This window comes from Phaethon aethereus, assembly GCF_964289735.1.
Source record: "Phaethon aethereus genome assembly, chromosome: 2".
NCBI lineage: Eukaryota > Metazoa > Chordata > Aves > Phaethontiformes > Phaethontidae > Phaethon > Phaethon aethereus.
This window is the reverse complement of record NC_138582.1, coordinates 36,993,751-37,016,521: the sequence shown is the minus strand read 5'-3', so window position 1 is coordinate 37,016,521 and position 22,771 is coordinate 36,993,751. Positions and strand designations below refer to the sequence as shown.

The 22,771-nt window shown below is 40.7% G+C and overlaps 1 protein-coding gene across 1 annotated transcript in view; it reads left to right on the top strand.

The window, feature by feature from the left end:
• Positions 1 to 1,856: 1,856 nt before the first annotated feature.
• The window catches only part of KCNB2 (potassium voltage-gated channel subfamily B member 2), a gene marked incomplete at its 5' end in the record, with an annotated part of 193,902 nt that continues 172,987 nt past the window's right edge, over positions 1,857 to 22,771 (top strand). The window contains one exon of the mRNA XM_082014801.1: positions 1,857 to 2,435. Within this exon, the coding sequence (XP_081870927.1) occupies positions 1,857 to 2,435 (579 nt within the window). The remainder of the gene's footprint in view (positions 2,436 to 22,771) is intronic.

Sequence of the window (22,771 nt, the reverse complement as noted above, 5' to 3'; positions counted from 1 at the left end):
AGTGAGTTATGCACTCAACCAAACAAAAAATCAGGAAATTTAAATAATATTTTGATGGGTAATTTTCCTTTTCCCCAATGTTTTCAGACATGGAAGTCTGTTAATACCCGTATCATACATGGCTGAGCATTATTATTGCTTTATCTGTTGGTGGACGAGCTTTTAAAGTTTAGATATGATGAGGTCTAGTAATTTTAATTTTATATGAGCAACATAGTCAACCCTGTCATAAGCATGTCAGATGACATGCTGAAATAATTCTTTGTTTTTCCTGGTACTTTTAGTAAAAGATTATGCTAGATCCTCACTATTCTGTTGAGGGTCTGATCCCTGTGACCTTTGAATTCCCTTTCAAATTTCCACGTTTTTTCATGGTGAGTTTGTACCCATTTGTTTTTGTGCCATCATCGTCCTTCAGAACAAATAGTTCTTCTCCCTTCCTGGTGTTTACCCCTGATGTATTTATAGGTCACAATCCCTCTTATCACAACCTTCATGCTTACTCTGCAAAGAGGATCAAATTCTTGTTCACATCAAATGCTTTTCTAAAGCTGGAGTTATTTCACTTCAACTAAAAAAAAAAGAAAAGGAAAAAGAAAGACCAGGCTGTTGAATTGTTGGTTTGCAGAGAATGGGAGGAGGAGATGTCAGCTCAGGGAAATTACTGAGGAGGACTTTCCTACTTCAGAAGAGAAGCTCGTCTAACCATTCTTAATAATCTTCCCTTTGGGCCATGATACCATTGCTAGGTTATTATTTAAGCATTATGTCAGATACTTGACCATAGTGGAGGTGGTGGGTGGGTTTCCTTCCTGTTTGATACCGATATTCCAAATTTGTTGGCAAACAGCTGCACTTCAGAGTTCACTGAAGCAGTAGGCACGGTGAGTGCGGATGCACTTGTGGACTATTAAAACTGAGGTTGCTGATCGCTGTCAGGCAATCATGTCCCTGCAGCAACTTAACAGGTGAACAAGTGGGACAGAGAAGAGCCTTTCCGAGGAGCCTGGGAACGGTATGCACAGTCCTTGCCTATATAACGTGTTACTCTTCAGTTGGCTGCACAAGGGCTAGGATTCTTTTGACCTATTTGTAAAGAAATTAGCACTGTCTGGTGCTAGAAAGTTGGAATGGTCAGGATGGCAACTGAATTGTTTGGTGGGTAACGTTTGGCCATGAAATAATACAGCGAATCATGATTTGAGTTGAGAGGGGGAGGGAAGCAGTTTGGTTTCACAGGAGATTATGATACGCTCTAATTGTTTTATTCAGTTGCAGAACGTATCTCCCAAATTCGATTTTTTCCATAAAAAGGGAACCTAGCCTCTGTCTCACTTTTTCATTATGGATACCCCTTTCCTTCCATTAGCACACCTCACATTAATTGCTAAGTAATCAGGTTAAGGTAACAAGGCTGCATCAGAAACTGATTTTAAAAAAAACAAGCAAAACACAAAACAACAGAAAAACGAATCCTCTGTACAAACTGTCACAACTGATTTTCATGAATGCAGAAATTCCAGTGAATTTTTCCTTTGCTTAAACATAATGTTCTTAGCTGTTCCAGTAGTTCCAGTGGTTCTGTATACTCTTCTGTATACTCTGTATATGCAAAAGAGTCTCACTGTAGAGAGAGCAAATTACCATCATTAAATTTTCATCTGCATATGAAAGCGTGGAAGGAGAGAGACAGAGGAAGAGTGAGGAATATATTGCACATTGTAATATTCTGATTTTTTGTCTTTTTTAGCTTCAGAAATGGAGCTGTCTATCTGAAGAGGACTGTGCCCCAATATTTGTAGTATCCAAGCTCGTTCTCACAAAGACCCTGGTGTTACAACTGCATCCTTTTCAGAATGGCTGAGAAGGCTCCACCAGGGATCAACAAGAAGTCTTCAAGGTCTACCCTTTCTCTGCCTCCAGAACCAGTGGAGATCATTAGGAGCAAAGCCTGCTCGCGGAGAGTTAAAATAAATGTCGGTGGACTCAACCATGAAGTGCTGTGGAGGACTTTGGACAGACTTCCAAGGACACGATTAGGAAAGCTCAGAGACTGCAATACTCATGAATCTCTGCTAGAAGTATGTGATGACTATAATCTAACTGAAAATGAATATTTTTTTGATCGACACCCAGGGGCTTTCACTTCCATTTTGAATTTCTACAGGACAGGGAAACTACACATGATGGAAGAAATGTGTGCTCTTTCTTTTGGCCAGGAGCTTGATTACTGGGGGATTGATGAGATATATTTAGAATCTTGCTGCCAGGCAAGATACCATCAAAAGAAAGAGCAGATGAATGAGGAGCTGAGGAGAGAGGCAGAGACAATGCGAGAGAGAGAAGGGGAAGAGTTTGATAATACCTGCTGCCCAGAGAAAAGGAAGAAGCTCTGGGACTTGCTGGAGAAACCCAACTCATCTGTGGCAGCAAAGGTAGGATAAACAGTATGCCTAACACAAAGATGGTAGAAAATAGAGTCATGACCCATGTATCTGACATGCATGTACCAAGAACTTTCACTAAAATACCTAGTGAGAAGAAGAATCTAAAAATCTACATAGCATGAAGTGAATACACCCAAATCTGTCGTAAAACCCACTGAAATCAGCAGAAGGAGTCCTGTTGACTTCAGCTGATTTTAGGCAACTGCTGCACTTTATTTTTGTTGTATATAATCAGAAACATTTGTGTGATTGTTAATGGACTTCACATGAAACTCTTCGATGAAGATATAGCCAGAGAATGCTACCTACTTTTTTGTTAGAAAAGCATTTGGTTGTAAGAAATATACATTTCAGTATTGCTGCTTGTCCTGTTACAGGCATTGCGGAGGTGTAGTATCAGTGTCTCATAAGGTGTGATGGATAGGTTGTCAAAGGATAGTGTCAACAGCCGCTGTCTGGCATGGTTTTACATTGGGCAAGGACTGCAGTATGTTTTCTTCTTATACTATATTTTTGCGATCAAGAATTAGAGTGTTCTGTATAAAAGTATTAAAATATTAAAAGCATATAGGCATACACATACATATATATATTTGTATGTATGCATATGTATATAGAGAAGTATATATTATATACTAACATATATTCACACATGCATACATACATATATGTAAAATTTTAATCTATTCAGGAAGAAATGAGGAAACGTTCAGATGAAGCCTTGTTCCAATACTTCTGTCTTCAAACAGGCAAGCTGGCAAAAGTCTCACAGTGGAAAAGTTTACCCTTGTTAGGGAAGCGAGACTGCACACATGGATGTTGGTACTGCTATTTAAAAGAAAGATTTTTTTGCTTCTTGAGGAACTTTATTGTTCTATTTGTGATGTGAGGTACTGTTTAATGTGAGGAAAACTGTGGAAACTTGTCTCCAGTTTGAACCACTCGGAGTGAAAATGTTCAGTGTTTAGATGTTTGTGTTAAGCTTAACTGTGGCTTTATTTTCTTCTGTTGTTGATTTGTTATTGGATGCAACGCCATTGGACTAAGGTAAGTATTAAAATACGACGGTGGAACGGACAAAGACCAGAATCCTGGCAAAAATTTTTCTTTCAATAGCAATACACCATTTTTTTAAATTTTAGTCTTTCATTGTAGGCTGCCTAACTGTTTAAGCAAGGACTTTCTTTTGTAAAAAAAAAAAACTTATTGTGCCATAATATAAGGTTCGTAATTGGAATAAAAGCTTATAGGAGAAAAAAAAAGGTATTCAGAATATTTTAGAAAATGGTATGAATACATTTTCTGCTTCTGAGATGCATATTCTGGGCCATATGTTCCTTTCCAGGAGAAGGAGCAGAGGGGAAACAGATGGGCGTAAGTTGTGCCAAAAAGTGTTTGGGAAGGCCGTGTTACACACCACGATCCCCTGGTACAAGCTAGCATCCATCAGTCCCCCTCCAGAACTCTTGTGACACAGCTGCTACACAGCCTGCAGGAGTCAGGGACCAGTTTCTTGGTCCTACACAGCTTGAAACATCACTGATGAGGTCTGTAACAGAGCTCTCCTCCACCCGGACGCAGGTGGGAGAAGGTCCTCATGGAGCCACATGGCTGGGACACGCTGCGTGCAAGCTGGGAGATGGCCTCAGTTACATCCCGCACCGTACCTGGCAGATTTAAGGGGAGAAGACATCTGAGTGTGTGTGTGTGTTTGTGGAATCTTTTCTTATTTTCTTTTTTAACATAGAGAAGGTGGCAATTGCTTATGAGGCTTGAGACACGCTTAATTAGCGTTTCCCTAAAACTAGGTAGGAGTCAACGCAGTAAGATGGACAAGATGAATAGGACGAAACTGAAATACTGATTCTTAGGTTCTTTGCCTACGACTCTGATTAGCATTTGATGATTCTTTTGCTTGCCATTGACCAAACTCTTCTCATGACTTAACAGTGCCCCGTCATGGATTTGCTTGAAAGGATTTAGGCCAACGCTGAGCTTTTAAGAAAATCTCCCTTTGTCCACTCAGGCCATATTTCTCCTTAGGTTTTTTCAAATGAAAGTGGCCATTTCTTTCATTACCCAAGATGTCTAAATATTTTTTAACCTTTTAATTACCCTTTTCCTTCATCTCCTGGTTTGATTGCTTGTTATAGTTCTAGGCTTTCTTGCTACAGGGAGTTTCACATTCCACTTGTATACATGTTGCAATGGTTTTCATTATTTCAGTTACCGTCTGTCTAAATTAATGCCATTTGAATTTGATTTTGGTGATTCTAGCAGGTGGAAGTCACCGTATTACATGCACTCAGTTCTCTTTCCAGTGACCCTCTGTAAATATATATGAGCCAAAATTATAGTCAGATACACCCATGGCATCTCAAAGACCGCTGCAGAAACTTGTCTGAATGACATAAAGGACAGCAAAAACTGTTGTAGCCCATTCAAACTTGGGGAACATAAGCAAACAAGCAGAGTTGCATGTAAAACAAGACACGCTGGAATCAGTTGGATGTACTTCCAAACAGTCTGGAGCCATTGCAGACTGTGTTAGGCTCTGTGGCAAGGTTTTATCTGAATGTTTGGATAACATCACTTGCAGATTTCTTGTCTTTTGTTCCCTTATGTGGTAAGCTGCTAGTTTGTCCTAAAACAAGAGGCAGAACCATCTTGTTTTCTCTGTAGGAGTGGAAAGGATGGTGGGATTTTGAGACTTGGGAACCACATGAGGAAATATTACTGTGAAGCCTCAAATTCAAATTTTTCCTCCCTTTCAAACTTCTATAGAAAGGGATGAAACCATGTCAGTGTGCATAGCTATCCTACAGATGCTTGTTCAATCATTCAGATCAACTGCCCAAGCAGTTGACAGGAACGGCTTGCTTTTTAATCCCTTTCGTGTAAAAGATTAGGAACATGAGATAAACACTCAGGTGTAGTTTCAATATGTGGCTGTGTCATGCCACTTCTTGATTCAGTTAAGATCTCTTCTAGGTCTGATCCAAAGCTTACTGAATTAAGGGGGAGTCCCACTTTGGATTAGGCATCTCAGGACAAATCCTGCTCCTTCTGAGGTCAATGAAGGCATGCCATTGACTTCACTCACAGCAAGGTGAGACACAACAAGGTGACAGTGTATGGGCAGCAGGTGTTTTATAGGATCTGGGGCAATAAATAGGAGAGAAAAGGAAATATGTGTGGCAAGAAATGAAAACTATGGTTAACTAGCAAGAAAGGAATATTATAGGTCAAGTACTGTTGCACAATACAGGCACACTTTACTATGTGATTTTTTTTAATTTTAGTAAATGCAGGTGTGCACTTCATCTCAGTCACCAATGAATATATTCTAGGCACAGCAGTTCTTGCTTAGGCCTCACCCCAGCAAAGCTCTGAATTCAGTAGAGGTTTTTACTGAGGCATACAGGATTTGCCTCCATTTTCCTGTGTTGTCATTCATCAACTTTTTAAGTAGGATTAAGAAAAAGTTGTCCACAAGTTAGGCCATTTCAGACACGCACAGTGATATGAAATGAGAAACAATGCTGGGAATTAGAATGGGAATTTTGTGTATTCCACATCCAAGAGAAGTCCTAAAGCCTGGTCCCCAAGCCACAGACTTTCGTGAGAGTCTGGCATTCTTTGATTCAGAGTAATATCTGAGTTTTCAGACCAGGCATTTGTTTATACTTACTGTATAACCAATATTTTGTAAAAAACCATTTGAAAAAAGTTATTTTACTAATGCATAGTGAAGAAAAAACAAAGCAAAAACATATTTTGAAACTTTATGGCAAAGAGGTCTGAAGCAGAATAGGCCTTCTCCGGAGTGGGGTCATGGTACATCCATTTTTCTCCAGAAAAATCTTGTCTTTCACCTTGGAGTTTTTGTCTGGGAAGTAAAAAACCATCATCATTTGGTCTTCTAATTACAGTTGGTCTTCTAATTACATTTAGTCATCTAATTACTCCTCAGAGCAGTAGCAGCTCTGACCAACCTATCAGTTGGTCTTATCTGTTATGAAAGTCCTTAACAGATACCAGAATGAGCACTGATTTCAGTGGATGTGAACTGACTGCAGCTGGGTTGCGTAAGTGCCTAAAGTTTGGCACCTTGCTGAGCTGCGTTATTAAGGATGAACCTAGCTGAGCTGATGCCTTTTTAACTACGTCTATGTTGTATTCTGTGCAGTGCACTTAAAATCAGAGGAGTCTTACTTTGGAATGACTGTGAATCAAATGAACCCATAAATTTAATGTTTCTTTCAAAGTGTTAGTGCACACGCTTTTCCTTTCATTCTTATTTATAGAATCCAAGAGCCTGGTTCTTTTCTCCCACTTGTTTTATATTGATGAAACCCATTTGGACTAAATCCTAAATAAATATGGAATGGTTCTAGTGCTAATGATCTACTATAAATAAGGAGTGAATGAGGTCAGAAATAAGTGGAATATCGAGGAGAAATGGAGAGCCTGTATCTGCCTAAAGATACCGAATCAATCACCTTTCATCTACAAGAGTATTTTAAGTACCTTACAGTAACATTATCAATAAATATCACTCAGATTTTCCATTTGGTATTTTATATCACAGGTTGGCCCATTGGATACTCCTAGAGAGTAGTTGCTTGGGATTGATTCTACAGGTCTTTCTTGTGCAAGTTATTCTTTTTCACATGAATATTTCCTTAAAGCTCAGTGTGACTATTAACTGATCAAGTATAAAAGGTAGTATAAATAAGTTAAGTCAAGTCATTAAAAAAATTACTAGTCAGTCACACTCTGTCCTTGATTTTTTGCATAACGCCTGCTGATGTACATACACTGAAGGGTAAAATATTGCCTTTGTGGCTCTGCAGCATGGGGTTTACCTCCTTTAAAGTTATGTGAAACCTGATGGGGTTGAAAGTGTTCTCTGTTAATTCTGTTTGTCTCACTGCATGGCTCATTTGCTCTTATTTCATTTTGTTGATTTATTTTTTCTTGGGGTTTGTTTTCTGTGTGTTGTTTGGTTTTTTTTTTTTTTGCTGTGCATTACTGACTGTAACATGAGTATTCCTCCTTTGTGAAAAGCACACTACTTTATCAGCTAACTAGTGGATTGTGGATTAGAGAAGGTATAATTATCCTAAGCCTAATGGAAATCATGAGGAGTTTGTGTGCTGCATTCAGTAACTAATCTCCTAGGTGAAAAAAATTCCTTTAAAAAAAAAAAAAAAGCATGAAAGAGGAGATTCAGGCCAGATGTTTATTTAGCTACCAGATGCCTTATGGCTCGGCTTGCTACAGTTACTTGCCAAGAGAGGACACACCTATTATACATTAGGGGCCTGATTCTTATTTTCCTTAAGTCTGTTTTATATATAACCCACACTGACTCTCATTCCTATTTAGACTTCGTAGAGCAGCTTAAGGATGATCTTGGGGTAAGTGCAAATTAGCAGAGTCATTATGCATGACTTCAGAACAGAGCTGAGTGTCATATAAGACATTTCAGTATTCCTTTGCAAGTCCTTATACATTATCTCCAGATTGTCACACAGTGTTCATTCAGGGGCAAGCCCTAATTAATGGCACGCTACTGGTTCTTTTTGCATTGAAGAACACATCACATATGCTCAGAAAACTTTTAGCTGGTTGGTTGTATTGCAAAGAAGAGCTATCACACATAAGAAAAGTGTCTGTCAAGAGCTGAATGTTTGCACTAAGAATATTAAAGTGTTCAAGTGAAAGAAATACTTTTTCTTATGTTTACATCCTCTGTTACATTATATGAACAAAACATTTTCTTGCTTATGGTTTTGAACTAAAAGAGGGCAGACTTCAAGTGGATATAAGGAAGAAATTTTTCACAATGAGGGTGGTGAAACACTGGCCCAGGTTGCCCCAAGAGGTGGTAGATGCCCCATCCCTGGAAACATTCAAGGTCAGGTTGGACGGAGCTCTGGGCAACCTGATCTAGTTGAAGATGTCCCTGCTCATTGCAGGAGGGTTGGACTAGATGACCTTTAAAGGTCCCTTCCAACCCAAAGATTCTATGATTCTATGTCCTTTTCTCAGATTAGGTTTACATGTTCTGTGTCATTCTGATTTTGTTAATGTTTCTCCCTACAAAAGCTTATATTCTATGTGCTTTCCCACCTAACTGTAGACCAAGAATGAAAATGACAGAGAATTAAGACTGTCTCTTTTTTAAAGTGTGAGGAATCGCTTTTGTACTATTTTAATTCCCACAGGTTTTTGTACTGTATATAGTATACCTCAGAGCATGATACAATTCATTGAAGATAAGTGGTGTTTTCTAGCTGATGTGTAGGTTGAACTTCTGTTTGACCTCTGGCTTCAACTTATTTTTGGGAGGAATCCTGTTATGAGCCTTTATCTGAATGTTTTAGTTTGCATTGTCACTCCCAATACTTTAAAGAAAAATGACTGCTGAAACTAAGTTATGGTAAAGCACCGAGGGTGGTCACTGGTAATAAATACATATCTTCATCTCACCATTGTTTCTGGCCCAGACACTTTTTACCACTCTTTGCTTTTAAGATGAAGTTATTTTTTGTGCCAAACAATAAAGTCAGTCAATGTGACTGTAAGACAAAGAGCTTATATTTGATCCTAGTCATTCATATTTAATAACTAAAGTGTTTTAATGTCTTGAAAGATAAGTGAATATATTGTTTTTTCAATAGATATTATATCAAGGAACACACTAGACTGGCAGTAGTTAATTGATTTTGTTTTAAGAGCTTGTGTATGCTCACTGCTGAGTTGGTCATTAAAAGATTATTTACCTTCTTTATACTTCTTATATGAAGAATCATATAACCCATGATTCAGCACTTTTTGTCAGCCTAAGTACCATGGGAATAGAGCTACCATCTGATCTGTCTTGCTCCGGAGGTGTTTAATACCTTGCTACATACAGGTTCCTTCCAGCCTTGAGATCTTATCTGTGATGTGCTGAAAAGTCTTGCTGTAAACTTATTAAAAGAACTTACTAAAAACTACTATTGGAATAAAATGAGTAAAACGTCCTCTGAACTGACCTGTTTATTATTGACACTTTATTCTTAGTAAATCAGATGCTTAAATTTTGGAAGCAGCACTAGGGGCAAAGATGCAGTGAGTCATATTCAGACAGTCTTATCACTGGCTTTAAGCACTGGCACCAGGGAATATCCAGTGCATGAACAGAGGAAAGGGATCTTTCCTTCCTGGAGCTGTGAGAACAGGCTTTGCTGACTCTAGTTTTATGGATACATTAAGGAATATTAGAGAGGATTCATGATAAGTCTCGTTAAAGGGAGAAAAAAGGTGGGAATAGTTATATTAAAAATTGGGAAAGACCATTCTCCATATTTGGAAATAAGATTTAATTGGTACCATTTTGCAAAACAAAGTTTTACGGTAATGATGAGAATGTGCCTGCACTTGTGACACCATTCACGGAATCACACAGTAGCTCTTGCACAGAGGAATGTGCTAGGATTTAGAATATATGAGATTACAGTGAATTACCAGCAGGTACAATCTGCATAAGAACAGCTATTCTATAAAGCAGGCTCTTTGCTGTAATGGATAGAGAGCATTATTCCAATTTACCCCAGTCCCATGCGTGCTTCTTAAGTTAGGAGAGCAACTGAACTCTGTGGTGACTACTTTTTTACCACTGCTCATACTCTATTTTTTTATAGTTGTTACCATAAATTGAGTATAGTCCAGCATCCATTGCATATCTCTTTTAAAATACATGCTGCAGTATTTCTGTTTAGGATGGTAATGTTTTGTGCATTATGGCATGCCCCTCAGTAACGTCAGAGGCATCTCACGAGCTGGATTTTCAGCTGTGACATGTCACTTAAGCTGTGTCATGCCTGAGTGGACAGACTGGGGTGTTGTGCCTTTCCCTTCACCCAGAGGCAGATCATATGTCCTAAAAATCTTGCGTTTCCGTTCCGTGCTTTCATAAGCATCTGCCAGTGCATTGTCTTCTCTCACGTAAGATACTTGGAAACAATCAGATGTCAGGGAGATATACTAATAAATTAAATGATGTGAAGGTGATGCTATTTGAAGGATTATCCAGACCAAATCTGTTGGAAACAAAGGGCTGCACTTACTGTCAGAATGAACAGGCTCTGTCTTGCTTTTGTAAAGCTGAGAACATAAATCTATATGATAGCCCGCAAACTGGCCTTTCTGTTTGAGTCTCTCGATCTTGTTGCAAGATGTAGAACAAAAACCTTTTCCCAAGTGACCAGTCAGGCAAAGAGATTTCCATGTGTTACTTATTTCAGAAAAAAACCCAAGGTATTTATCATGACATACGGTAGACTCATGCATTCTCTATTTGATGAAGCTATGTGAATGTTTGATGCATGGCACTGAACCCCAGGTCCTTTGAGGGAAGATTGAAAACAAGCATGTGACACTGGCACAGATGTTTCAAAGTGACTTTGAGATCAAAAAAAGTATCCCAGCAGAATCTTTTTATGAAGCCACCACAGTCTGCTCTTTACATGCCTTGGTAATGCTCGCTTTGGGGAGGCGTGCGATAAGGCCAGGTTTTCACATGGGAGAAGTGTATTTTCATTTAAGTGTATTTGATTTGCGCTGGCTGGGACCCAGACAACATCCCTACATTTGAAGCTGTTAAGTGTACAGTATCCTTTCCACGTGGATGTGACAGCATCATGAGTGAGTGAACACCTGTACTCCCCGTACCATACCTGAGACAGGTCTTTTAGTGTTTTTGAGCAACAGTGGAAAGGGGCAAGTTGTCTTTGAAAAGCACACTTAGGCACTGTAACCGTTAAGTCTACATATTAACAAACCAGGCCTTATTTTGAAAAAGTGTATTTGGTGTTGTTGGAGCTTTTACACGTGCATATCCTATGTAGAAGTATACATAATATTGACAGATGAACCTTTTTTTTTGAACTCATAGTATTGCACAATGAGAAAATGTGTGAGATGGTGGAGGCAGTCAGGGCAGTGGTTTTCTCCCAGTTCTTAGGCACCTACAAACTGTCTGAATCATATTTGCTGAATTTTAAAGTCATCTTGTAGCTATTTGTTGTAGATGTTTATACAGGATTTCTTCTAAAATGTAAGAAAAGGCAGGAGCCAGAACATGGGATGCAAACCTGAAGACTGAGGAAATTTTTATCTGAATGACAAGGTGACCTCCTGACGTTGGGCGAGTCTTACCTCATCCCTTTTATGCCTGCTGCTTGTGGGAAATGGTATTGTGTTCCCCTAAGCTCCTGCCTAAAAACTGGCACTTCAACAGACGAATAAAAAAACCTTCTAGGATTATCTAATATTTTCTGTTCTATCCTATCCTCTAAAAGGCAAGTTAACTAAAAGTCCAACAGGAGCAAAGTTCTTCACAAAACAGCTATTAAAGGGAGGTCTGTTTTCTCTAAGGCAGTAATGAGCTTCACTGCAGAATGCTGGGGCACTTTTCTTACCCAGAGTTCAGTATCTTCACTCATCTTTCATTGGGTCCATCCTGATGCAACTGCAGGGGTTAGATACTGCTTTAAATAGCTCCGGTATGGCACATGCCAGAGCTATCCCCGGGACAGCCAAGTTGCAGTGACAGTTTCAGGTGTCACTGGCCACTTGCAGAATGGCCCATTGGAAGGGGTGGCTGCTGGCATGCTTTGGGACAGTCCAGCTTGCCTTGATTTAATGTGTTGTTGGAGATTCCATCATCCATCGTGAGATGGTCCCATATTTTGTACTTCTTCAGTCAATCAGGTTTCTGTGACAGGCAATGGTGGCATAAAGTTCTGTTTACAAACTCATGTTTACACAGTTTCTTTCCCAAGCACTATAATCTCCTTTTGGATTGCTTATGAAGGCTCCTGGGTGATCTGTCTGTTCTGCTCTACTGAAGCATCTAAGGTTGTGTTTGGCTTTGGGGTAGGTTTTTCTGGAGAACAGTGGATATTGCTAAATTAAAGTAGTTAAGGTAGTTCTTTTGCAGACTGCAAAAGATCATCTAAAAGTGTTACTGGCCTGTTCTGAGAACTATGAACTCATTTCCATTTCTGTTATTTTCACAAAGCCTTTATATTTTCGTATCTTCTTTTTAAATTTTTTTTGTATAAATTCTTTTGTGAAGTTAAATGTCATTTGAAAAAAATTGTTTCAAAAGTGTCTTGCTCTGTGGTCTATGCAAATGTATGCAAATACATTTTGTGAGATTATAGCACAGAAAAACATGGCTAATGCCCCTGAATTCTGTCAAAACGTTGGCATTGACTTCAAAGCGCTTTAGATCATTCCTACCACCATTTAGCACAAAAAAGGCAAAATATCTAATATGAAAGGAGCACATAGGTATATGGCCAGTCCTGTTTGGCTGAACCCTGTAGCCTTTTTTAGAATTCAAGCAGGAGAGACAAATGACTTAGGTGATGTAATTTAGAGCTGAGGCTGTGTGTTCGGGCTGTATCTGATCAGAAGTCTGTTCTGTACTTAGCAGCCCTTCAGGCCACCATGGTACAGTATACTCTCTTTACTGGCAATAGATAAGGTAATTGCAGGAATGGCGAGCACTTGCAATACCGTGGCAGGAATTATAACTAGCCACTTCGACATCCCCAGCTCAAATGGCTGGAAACCCACATAAAGCACTGATGATGGATAGGCCATGCTCATGAATCCAAAATGAGGACCAAAAGTCTGGAGTCATTTTGAGATGCTTCTACTGTTTTGCTCTGTGTCCTGGCAGAACACTTAATAACCCTTCACACGGAGCACAGGTGGCTTCTCATGACTTCCCTTTGGCCCATGACCTGTGCATGGTCAGTGGCTTTTTTTCATTTTATGATTCAAGATTTTCTGTCATTTAACAGTCTGTTATCTAATTGCAGGTCTGTGCAGTGCAATTTGCTTGTGTTTGATGGTGTTTAGCTGAGGTCAAGAGACTGACATCAGGTCCCTGAGAATTCTCGTTTCTCAGGAGATAAGCCATGAGGTTGGAGGACCTGTGGATCATTTTGATGAGCAACTTGTGTTTTGGAAAGAAAGACAATGCTTCTCCAGACAGGATTAGAAATCTAGTTCGATGTTCTGTTACGTTGATAAATGATCATGAAGGCTTAAAGTTGAAGACAGAAGTATGGTGTAGTTTCATGCTACAGTGAAGTTCATTATAAAGGACATTATGATCTAAGTCACACTTATTTTTGGCAAGAAATAGAATAAGAAATCCCTACACTTCTACTGTTTATTCTGTCAAAGGTCAACAAATTATATGAGAAACAAAGCTGAGCAGAGCTGACCAATTATTTTAGAAGGTATACAAGCAAAATGTTGTGAACTGAATGCTAAGTAACTAAGTTTCTCTGGGTCTTTAAAATGTTTTTTAAGTTGACTTAAAGTGGGATTTTACAAATAGTTAGTAAAGCAAAGGGGAAAAAAAGTTTGTAAGTTGATTCATAAGGCCACTTGAGTGTTCTGCTGGGAAACTGCGGAGAGAGAAGTGTAAATGCTTGCCCTTTCTCTTCATGTGCCAGTTAATAGGTGTAGTGGATAGGGGATGGATTAGATGCTGTTATTGGTGAAAAAGTCTCCCTGTCACCTAAGCTGAATATTAGGACATCCTAATGAGCACTCAGAAATGAAATATTTTTACCAGAAATATTTTCCTTCCACCCACACTCTGGTAGTAGATGTCTGTCTGGTCCCGTGTTAGCCTTATGCACTGAGTTTCCTGCTTCTCCTCATGACTATATTTTCGTAAGAGAAGGTTGGTGCACCATGAAAAATTATTTGAGGAATCTCACCCAACGAGGAAAATGAAGAAGTTCTGAAAACCAGCAGATGAGAAAGAAAGAAAAAAAGAAGATACTTTTAATAGAAAACTTGTTTAGCTAAAAAAATAGCCATTGCAAATCTCAACCAGCCTGAAGTCTGCTCCAGTGTGATCTTGGTCAAATCATTCACATTTGTTATGGGTCTGTTTGGCCGTTTTTAGGTGGGAAAATTCATCCCAGTATCAGAGACATACATATAGGAGCAATTTCTTAATTGCTAGTTGTATTTAATTCCTTATGGTAAATATTCTATTTTATAATACTTTTGCTAGTCAGCATTTGACTCTCAGGTCAATCTTTACACATGCTTCAGTGAGCCTGATACTAGTTTATTGTCATTTGAATTTTAGGTTGATATATTCTGCTGCCTGATGGTGAGGTTGGTGTGCATGGATATCATTCTAAACCACATATGGAAAATGTAACCCAAAATTCTGTAGCTGCTGCAATAACAGTGAAATGGTGAATAACTCCTCTTAGCTTTTCAGTAGCTTCTTCAGTCTCTTGAATTCAGGAAGAATCAATGCGGTTTGTTGCTTACTTGTATTTGCAGTTTTGGACAAAATAAGTATGTCAGAGAGTTTTTTAACTACAGTAGCTAATGGAGATGAGAGATCTTGGACTGAAGGGTAATCTGCTTGATGAGTGTATTATAGAGAGAATCGATGAAGGTTAGATGTGTTCTTTAGGAAGCATTCTTAGTACTTGTTAACACCAGCAGTGATGGGATGGCGGGACAAGTCTTATTACAATATTGTGTCACTGATGTTAGTAATGGAGAATGGAGAGCTTATGGAGAATAAGCTCTTTAGAAATACTTCTCTCTTCTCTTCTGAAAGCAAATGAATTTCCTTGGAAGAGAGCTGGTGTGTCTGACTTACAGGTGTCCTTTCCTCTTGGGCTGAGTTTTGTCATTATTTGGAAACAAGTTTTTTTAGTTTAGGGGGGTATGAAATTGAAAACCTAAGCCTAACCTTGGAAATATCCAGTATTGCACTGAATCTCTGATAACGTGTCCGATAACGTTCCAGCAAAACCACATCCGCATTAACGTAACTTCAGCATTTGTAACTCTGTCATCATCTGTTTCCTCCCTAACCCGATTTAAAACCAAAACCCAACCCTCACCTAAGCCCACGTTCCTGAAAAGGAGGCTGTGTGTGACAGAGAAGGGGTTAAGAGAGCACAGTTGCTAGCAGGCTTTTATTGCTGCCAGTCTTTCATTGAGTCCTTCCCCAGGGCTGGTCTGGAGAGGGACGGTGCAGCTACAAAGGGCACTGGGGAGGCACAGATGTCTTCTGCCTGTGAAGCCAAGCTGAAAGTCAGCGTGCAAACGGCAGGAGAGCCCGTGTCAGTCACTGCGAGCAGGAGGCACAACTGCAAATCTGCCTGATGCCTTTGCCCCCGCCCTCTTTAAAAGGGAAGGTGGCAAGAAAAACCTTCAAAAGCTCAGCTCAGGTTGCCTCAGGAGTACACGTGGCAATTGTTGTTCTAACCGGGTGACGACGGATGGACGAAGCAGTTCTCTCCTGAGCTTCCTCCACTGCTCTGGCATTGACAAACAGCACTTGCGGGCACAGAAATCACACTGAACCTGCACAGAAGTACACAAGTAAAACTCAGAATAAGAATGGAGGTTTTTAACTGGGTTTCCCCTTTTCATTTCCCATACCTGCGTAAATACAGTTCTCTTTCCCCTATTACATATGCATGAATGAGTCAAATAGAAAGGAGTCAAGCAAAAAGCCACACTGCTGTCTTTCTGTTTTAAAGTCTATATAGAATAATCTCACAATATTTTTACTATTTTTGCTAAAATGTTTATTTTTTAATATTACCATAATTTTTTTTTTAAAACTTCTCTAAAGTGAAACCTCCCGTCCAGAGGACTGTTCACCTAAGTCTCCTGAGGTGTATAGCAGAAAGGCAAACACCCATTGACTCTGGTGTGCACTGCCACTAACATCGATCTAGCATGTAAGAAAAAAAGAAGATACAATTTTCAGTGGATGAAAAACTCTGGTAAATTTATACAATGATGTCAAATACTTTGGCATTCATTGTTCGGTGAGTTGTCACAGATAAGGTAGATTTCCTAGGCTTAAGGGTGCTATTTTGAAACACAGTTGCTGTTAAAGGAGATTTATAGTACTCTAAAAAAATGAGAGTGAGATAATAGATCAAAATGAAGACATAAAACACAGAGCCAGGTTGTGTCTGAACAGCAAAGGCAGTCTTTTACTCCCCTTCCATGCAAAATCTGTAGTCACAGCTGTGCCAGTGAATGCTGTTTCCTTTGCACAATAGTATGTATCTCCAGTATAGTCCTTTGACCATAGGAAACCCCCCAGGCTAGCAGCCTTGGTGGTGCTGAGACCTCAGCCTCTGCACAGCAGCTGGTGTTGCGTGGAGCCTGGCCACTGGAAGGCACTGGGCAAGTAGAGGCTGTGCACGAGGGGCTTGCTTCTGGGGCAGCTGAGCTGCGGCCCGTTTTGGAGACAAGCTGCCCTGGTTGTTGGTGCTCTGGACGGCTTGTCGTGTGTCAAAGGAGGGGAACGTGTATCAGCAGCAAAATGCGTGTTGGTTGGAATAACACACACAATTTAGATAACTGTGTTTGCATCCTGTATAAGTAACCTAATGTTTGAGCTGTAGGGCTGACATTATTTCATCTGGTAAGGGTTCAAGAAAAATGGAATAGGCAGTGTAAGTTACCAGATAATTTCCCTAAGGCTAGAAGAGATCAGCAGAAAAGAAGACCAAGGACAAGGCAGGGAATAAGAGAAAAATAGTCGCCAACTATCTGTGCTGAAATCCTAGTGCATATTAGGGTTTTGGCACCTAAAAGCCATGGCAATATTACTCAATTCTTCTTAAAGACCCTTATCTCGATCTCTCATGTAACTTTTTGTTTCTGTTGCCAGACCTTTGGTCAAAAAGAGAGTGTAGTGGCCATATGATTTCATATGAAGGTTCTCCAGTTTGCCATCTCTTAATTCATAACACAGAACTTCAGCATAGTGACAGCCGTCTACTGAAAGAGGAGGTCTGACGACTAACCTACTTGTGAGTGAGATCCTTCCGTCTGTGAAAGCAAAGCAGTGTTTTCTCCAACTGTGTGGGACAGAATTTTAAACTAAGCAGGGGACAGCTGTTCCCTCATGTTTACTGACAGCTCGTGCATATGTGTTAGGCATATGCATATAAAAGTTACTGTGCAAAGTAAGGTGCTTTGCAGCAGTGCTAGGTCACATAAGCATGTCACCACACCAGCCCAAAATCAAGGTACCCCGGAGAGCGGTATACCTTGCACTAGAGAAAAATTTAAGATGATAGCGTCAGCTTTTTTTGTTGTGTAAATTACTCCTAGTAAAGATTTAGTGTCAAAAGCTCACCTCTGGTGTGAAAACTCATCTATTAAAGAAAGCATGAACACTTTATAGTAATTTGGGGAGTAAAGTTAATGAGCCTTACTTACAAATTAAATGCAGACAAGTAGATGTATGTTCTCATCTGTCCCTAATGTCATTGTTTTAGTACTGAGTGCCTTGTAATATTGAGTGATTTGAGATTTACAGTCGTTTGACAGAGCAGAGAAGCCCTATTGTACAAATGTGGACCTGAGGTACACTGCAGCTATCTTAAGGTCACACAGAAAGTCTATGACAAAGTGGGGAGCTGGATCCAAATCTTTCATGTCCTACACAGCCTCCTACATCTGGACCGTCTTTTCTTTCTGTGGAAACCTGATCTTACATATTTTACACTTAAGGCAGGCAGAGTTTATCCTCCCTTACCATTACTAATTAAATAATGTTCTCATTTAATAATGCTGGCAGAGATTTTCAAGCTTACAAGCCTAAGGGATTCAGATGTCTTGTTTCTATTCCTTCTAATGCAAAATAAGTTATTTTAGCCAATATGTTGTGCATATATCTGTGTAATGGTGTACATGTCAGTTGATCCCAAAGTCTTTTGACATGTTTAGTTCAGTGCTATTGTTTAAAAAAAAATTTGTAGATTACACTATACTTAGGGAATTTAACTGCTACTTATCATAGTAACCACTTGCCTTTGATCCGTTTTCTACAGTGCAGCTTGAAAAGTGAATTAATATTTAATTTAAAGTCAATAAAAAAGACTTTGTGGGTGGGAAAACAGAAAGAAATGCTAAGAACAGAGATAAAAGAGTGAGAAAGTCTTCAGATGTGTCCAGATTTTGCTTTAGATATTTATCCATAGTCATTGATTCTTAATTCTGTCCTGATCTTTTGGCTTGCAAATTCCTCTTGTTCAGTAAGCAGATGTGAAGCATCTCCTCTGAGATGCTGCAACCTGCCTTCTCTTCCAGTATACTTTGGACAAGCTGAACTCATAATCAGTGCAATCAGCTTCCTCTGGATTCTGAAATGGGTTGCAGGGCAGAACTTCCTAAGCTAATTCCAGCTGGTCTATCCCAGACTGGCAGCTGGATTGCTGCACCTTTTGGTGCTACCTTCATTTTAATTCACCTTGGTAAGAGGCAAGGCTTATTAATTTGGATGCAGGGCCATGCTGACAGCCTCAGTGCTGCTGTGCACTGTGGACAGACCAGCATGCTCAGTGATAATTGATTTCAGCATGAAGTTCCATCGTATCAGATCTATGTCTTCCAAATGTTTTGTTTAACATGTTGTAAAAGAGAAGGAACAAAGTTTACTGCAGTTGGACAAGGGAAGGGCTAAGGCTATTGCATATTGAGTCAAGACAACAATTCTGACACTCAGTAAACAGTAAATAATTTGTCAGACCTATCTGGATGGGACATTTGTTTCCTTTCCACTGTGACTCACAGTCACAAATAATCTTCATTACAGTAGTGCTGTAGCAGCCAGTAGAGGATCACCATGTACACCACACCGATCTCAACTCATAGGCTGAGCAGGTCATGGGCAGGGGGGAGGAAAAACACATGGGTGCAGCAAACGGCGTTGAGCAGGGACATGGTTACAATAGTTAGTGCTGTTAGAGCACACCAGCTGGGCTTCTGGAGGTTCAATAGAACCTGACGTTTTCTTAGACAATCTGTATAAGTCTTCTGTGAATGGAGTTAACTTTCCTTAGTTTTCTCTTCACCGTGTTCCAATTTCACACTTTTGCATGGCTCAGAAAAAGGCTGAGCTGGGCATTCTGAAAAACAGAATTGATGCAGTAGGTAAGCTTCAATAAAGTCTTCACCTAACATTGCGTTTAGTCACTTTTCTATATCACAAACAAGTAAACTGAAAAAAAAATTTTTTTCAGACAAAAAGTACGGAAAATATGGCAGATGAAGAAGCACACAAAGTCAGGGTGATCATCCACTAGAGAGAAAGTAAAAAAAAAAAATCTCTCCTTAATTAAAAGTAGGACAAAGATCAATAAAAAAACAGTGCTGGCAAAGTCTTAATTAAGCCAGATATGTAAAACCAGACAGATCAATATACGCAAGGTGCTATGTAAATCATACAACAAGAATAAGGCAAATGGAGTGAAATGCCTAGTTTTATTTGAGGATGTTAGCCAAATAAGTGTTTCAAAGCTGTGATGGAAGGAAAGCCATCAACCTGTAATATCAAGCTACAAATTATGTATGAACGGCAGAGTAAGTCTCACCACTGGAGGAAAGCTCATCTACAGAATCACAGAATCACAGCATGACAGAATCATTAAGGTTGGAAAAGACCTCTAAGATCATCAAGTCCAACCACCAACCCAACGCCACCATGCCCACTAAACCATGTCTCAAAGTGCCACGTCTACATGTTTTTTGAACACTTCCAGGGATGATGACTCCACCACCTCTCTGGGCAGCTTGTTCCAATGCTTGACCACTCTCTCAGTAAAGAAATTTTTCCTAATATCCAGTCTAAACCTCCCCTGGCGCAACTTGAGGCCATTTCCACTTGTCCTATCGCTGGTTACTTGGGAGAAGAGACCAACACCCTCGTCGCCACAAACCCCTTTCAGGTAGTTGTAGAGAGCGATAAGGTCTCCCCTCAGCCTCCTCTTCTCCAGACTAAACAACCCCAGTTCCCTCAGCCACACCTCAGAAGACTTGTTCTCCAGACCCCTCACCAGCTTCGTTGCCGTTCTCTGGACACGCTCCAGCACCTCAACATCCTTCTGCAGTGAAGGGCCCAAAACTGAACACAGTATTCAAGGTGCGGCCTCACCAGTGCTGAGTACAGGGGCACGATCACTTCCCTACTCCTGCTGGCCGCACTATTTCTGATACAGGCCAGGATGCTGTTGGCCTTCTTGGCCACCTGGGCACACTGCCGGCTCATGTTCAGCCGGCTGTCAACCAGCACCCCCAGGTTCTTTTCTGCCGGGCAGCTCTCCAGCCACTCCTCCCCAAGCCTGTAGCGTTGCATGGGGTTGTTGTGACCCAAGTGCAGGACCCGGCACTTGGCCTTATTAAACCTCATACAGCTGACCTCAGCCCATCGATCCAGCCTGTCCAGATCCCTCTTCAGAGCCCTCCTACCCTCCAGCAGATCAACACTCCCACCCAACTTGGTGTCATCTGCAAATTTACTGAGGGAGCACTTGATCCCCTCATCCAGGTCATCAGTAAAGATATTAAACAAGACCACCCCCAAAACCAAGCCCTGAGGAACATCGCTTGTGACCGGCTGCCAACCGGATTTAGCTCCATTCACCACGACTCTTTGGGCTCAGCCATCCAGCCAGTTCTTTACCCAGTGAAGAGTGCACCTGTCTAAGCCACAAGCCGCCACTTTCTCCAGGAGAATGCTGTGGGAGATGCTGTCAAAGGCTTTACTGAAGTCCAGTTAGACAACACCCACAGCCTTTCCCTCATCCACTAGGGTGGTCACCCGGTCATAGAAGGAGATCAAGTTGGTCAAGCAGGACCTGCCCTTCATGAACCCACGCTGGCTGGGCCTGATCCCTTGGTTGTCCTGCAGGTGCCCTGTGAGCACCCTCAAGATGAACCTCTCCATAATCTTCCCCAGTACCAAGGTCAGGCTGACAAGCCTGTAGTTCCCGGGATCCTCCCTCCGGCCCTTCTTGTAGATGGCTGTCACACTGGCAAGCCTCCAGTCGTCTGGAACCTCCCAGGTTAACCAGGACTGCTGATATATGATGGAGAGTACATTAGGAGTGGAAAATACATTAGGATGGAGAATACATTAGGAGTGAAGATTTCACACTATCAGGAGGAACCCAGAATCCCAGATATAAACAAAAGAATGAAATCCTACAGCTGTACTACCCACTGCTTTGTCTGGGTGAGGACAGGGACTGTGAAAAACTGAAGGAAACCAAAGAGGCAGCAAAGGCAAAAAACACATGATAAGGTGTGATATAAAGAGCAGATGTGTAGACCCCATAAATGTATGTTTCAAAATATAACCACAGAAGAGCTATTAAAAATGAGCATATTGTTTGGAAATTTGTCATCATTTAAAAATTAAAAATAAAAAAGGAACCCCTATGGAAATACTTCATTTCAAAATAAAGGATTCCACAAAGCTGAGGAAATTTGCTGGAATCAACTTTAAAGGAGCAAATATGGTAGGAAAAAAACCCAACTAAAACTGGTGCAATTATATTAGCACTTATTTAAAAAATCAGTCCTACAGGCTGGGATGGTAAAACAGGTAATCAAAGAGTTTTATTGTAAATAAATAAGCCTGCAGATGTAAATAAATAAGCTTTCAGAAAGTGGAACTCATGTCCAAACAAGGAAAACAGAGAGCATAAGCAGAAGGAGAGATTCCCTTGAATGCTGTTACAGGTTTGAGACGGGTTTAACTGTGAGCTCTGGAAGTCCCCAGCTACAGGTTGCTGAGGTTGGGAGTATGGACTGAAGAAAATCTCCCCCTGAGCTCTTCCCTTTTATACTCTTTCCCTGGCACTGGGCGCTTTCCGATGTGTGATAAAGAGCTGGGTGAGCCATTGCTCTGCCCTGGCATGGGCAGTTTTGCTTTCGTTCTTCTGGGAAAGCTCATCCTCCTTTTTCACATACCGCCACCACAGTGTGCCAAGAGTTTTCTGAGCGAGGGGACACTGCTGAGCCCGTTTTGGAAATGTCAGGGTCAAAGGGCCCCTGAACTGAGTTTTGTGTGTGTTTGCTTGTTTCTGGTTAACAGCGCTATTTCGGTTCCTTGAGTTTATTTACTCAATCTGTGTCCTTGTGCTGTTCGTACCCAAACAGTCGATTAAACAAGGTGCGGCTGTAGGGGCTCCTTGTCACTCTGCAACCTGAAGGGGAAGCGGTTGGCCTGCGCAGCTGAGAGGTGAAGTTAATTAGCAGAAACGTAGTTATAAAAGGACACCCAAGGGAAATGCCAAGAAAAATGCACGCGCACACACCCCCCGCCCCAAATCACAGCAGCTCCCCTTGTTACGAGGCCAGTGACAAAGCACAGCTGGGGCCCGTTGCCAGCAATGCGGAAGACAATGCTGCGCTGCTCCCTGACAGCTGGTTAGCATCTCTGCTACATC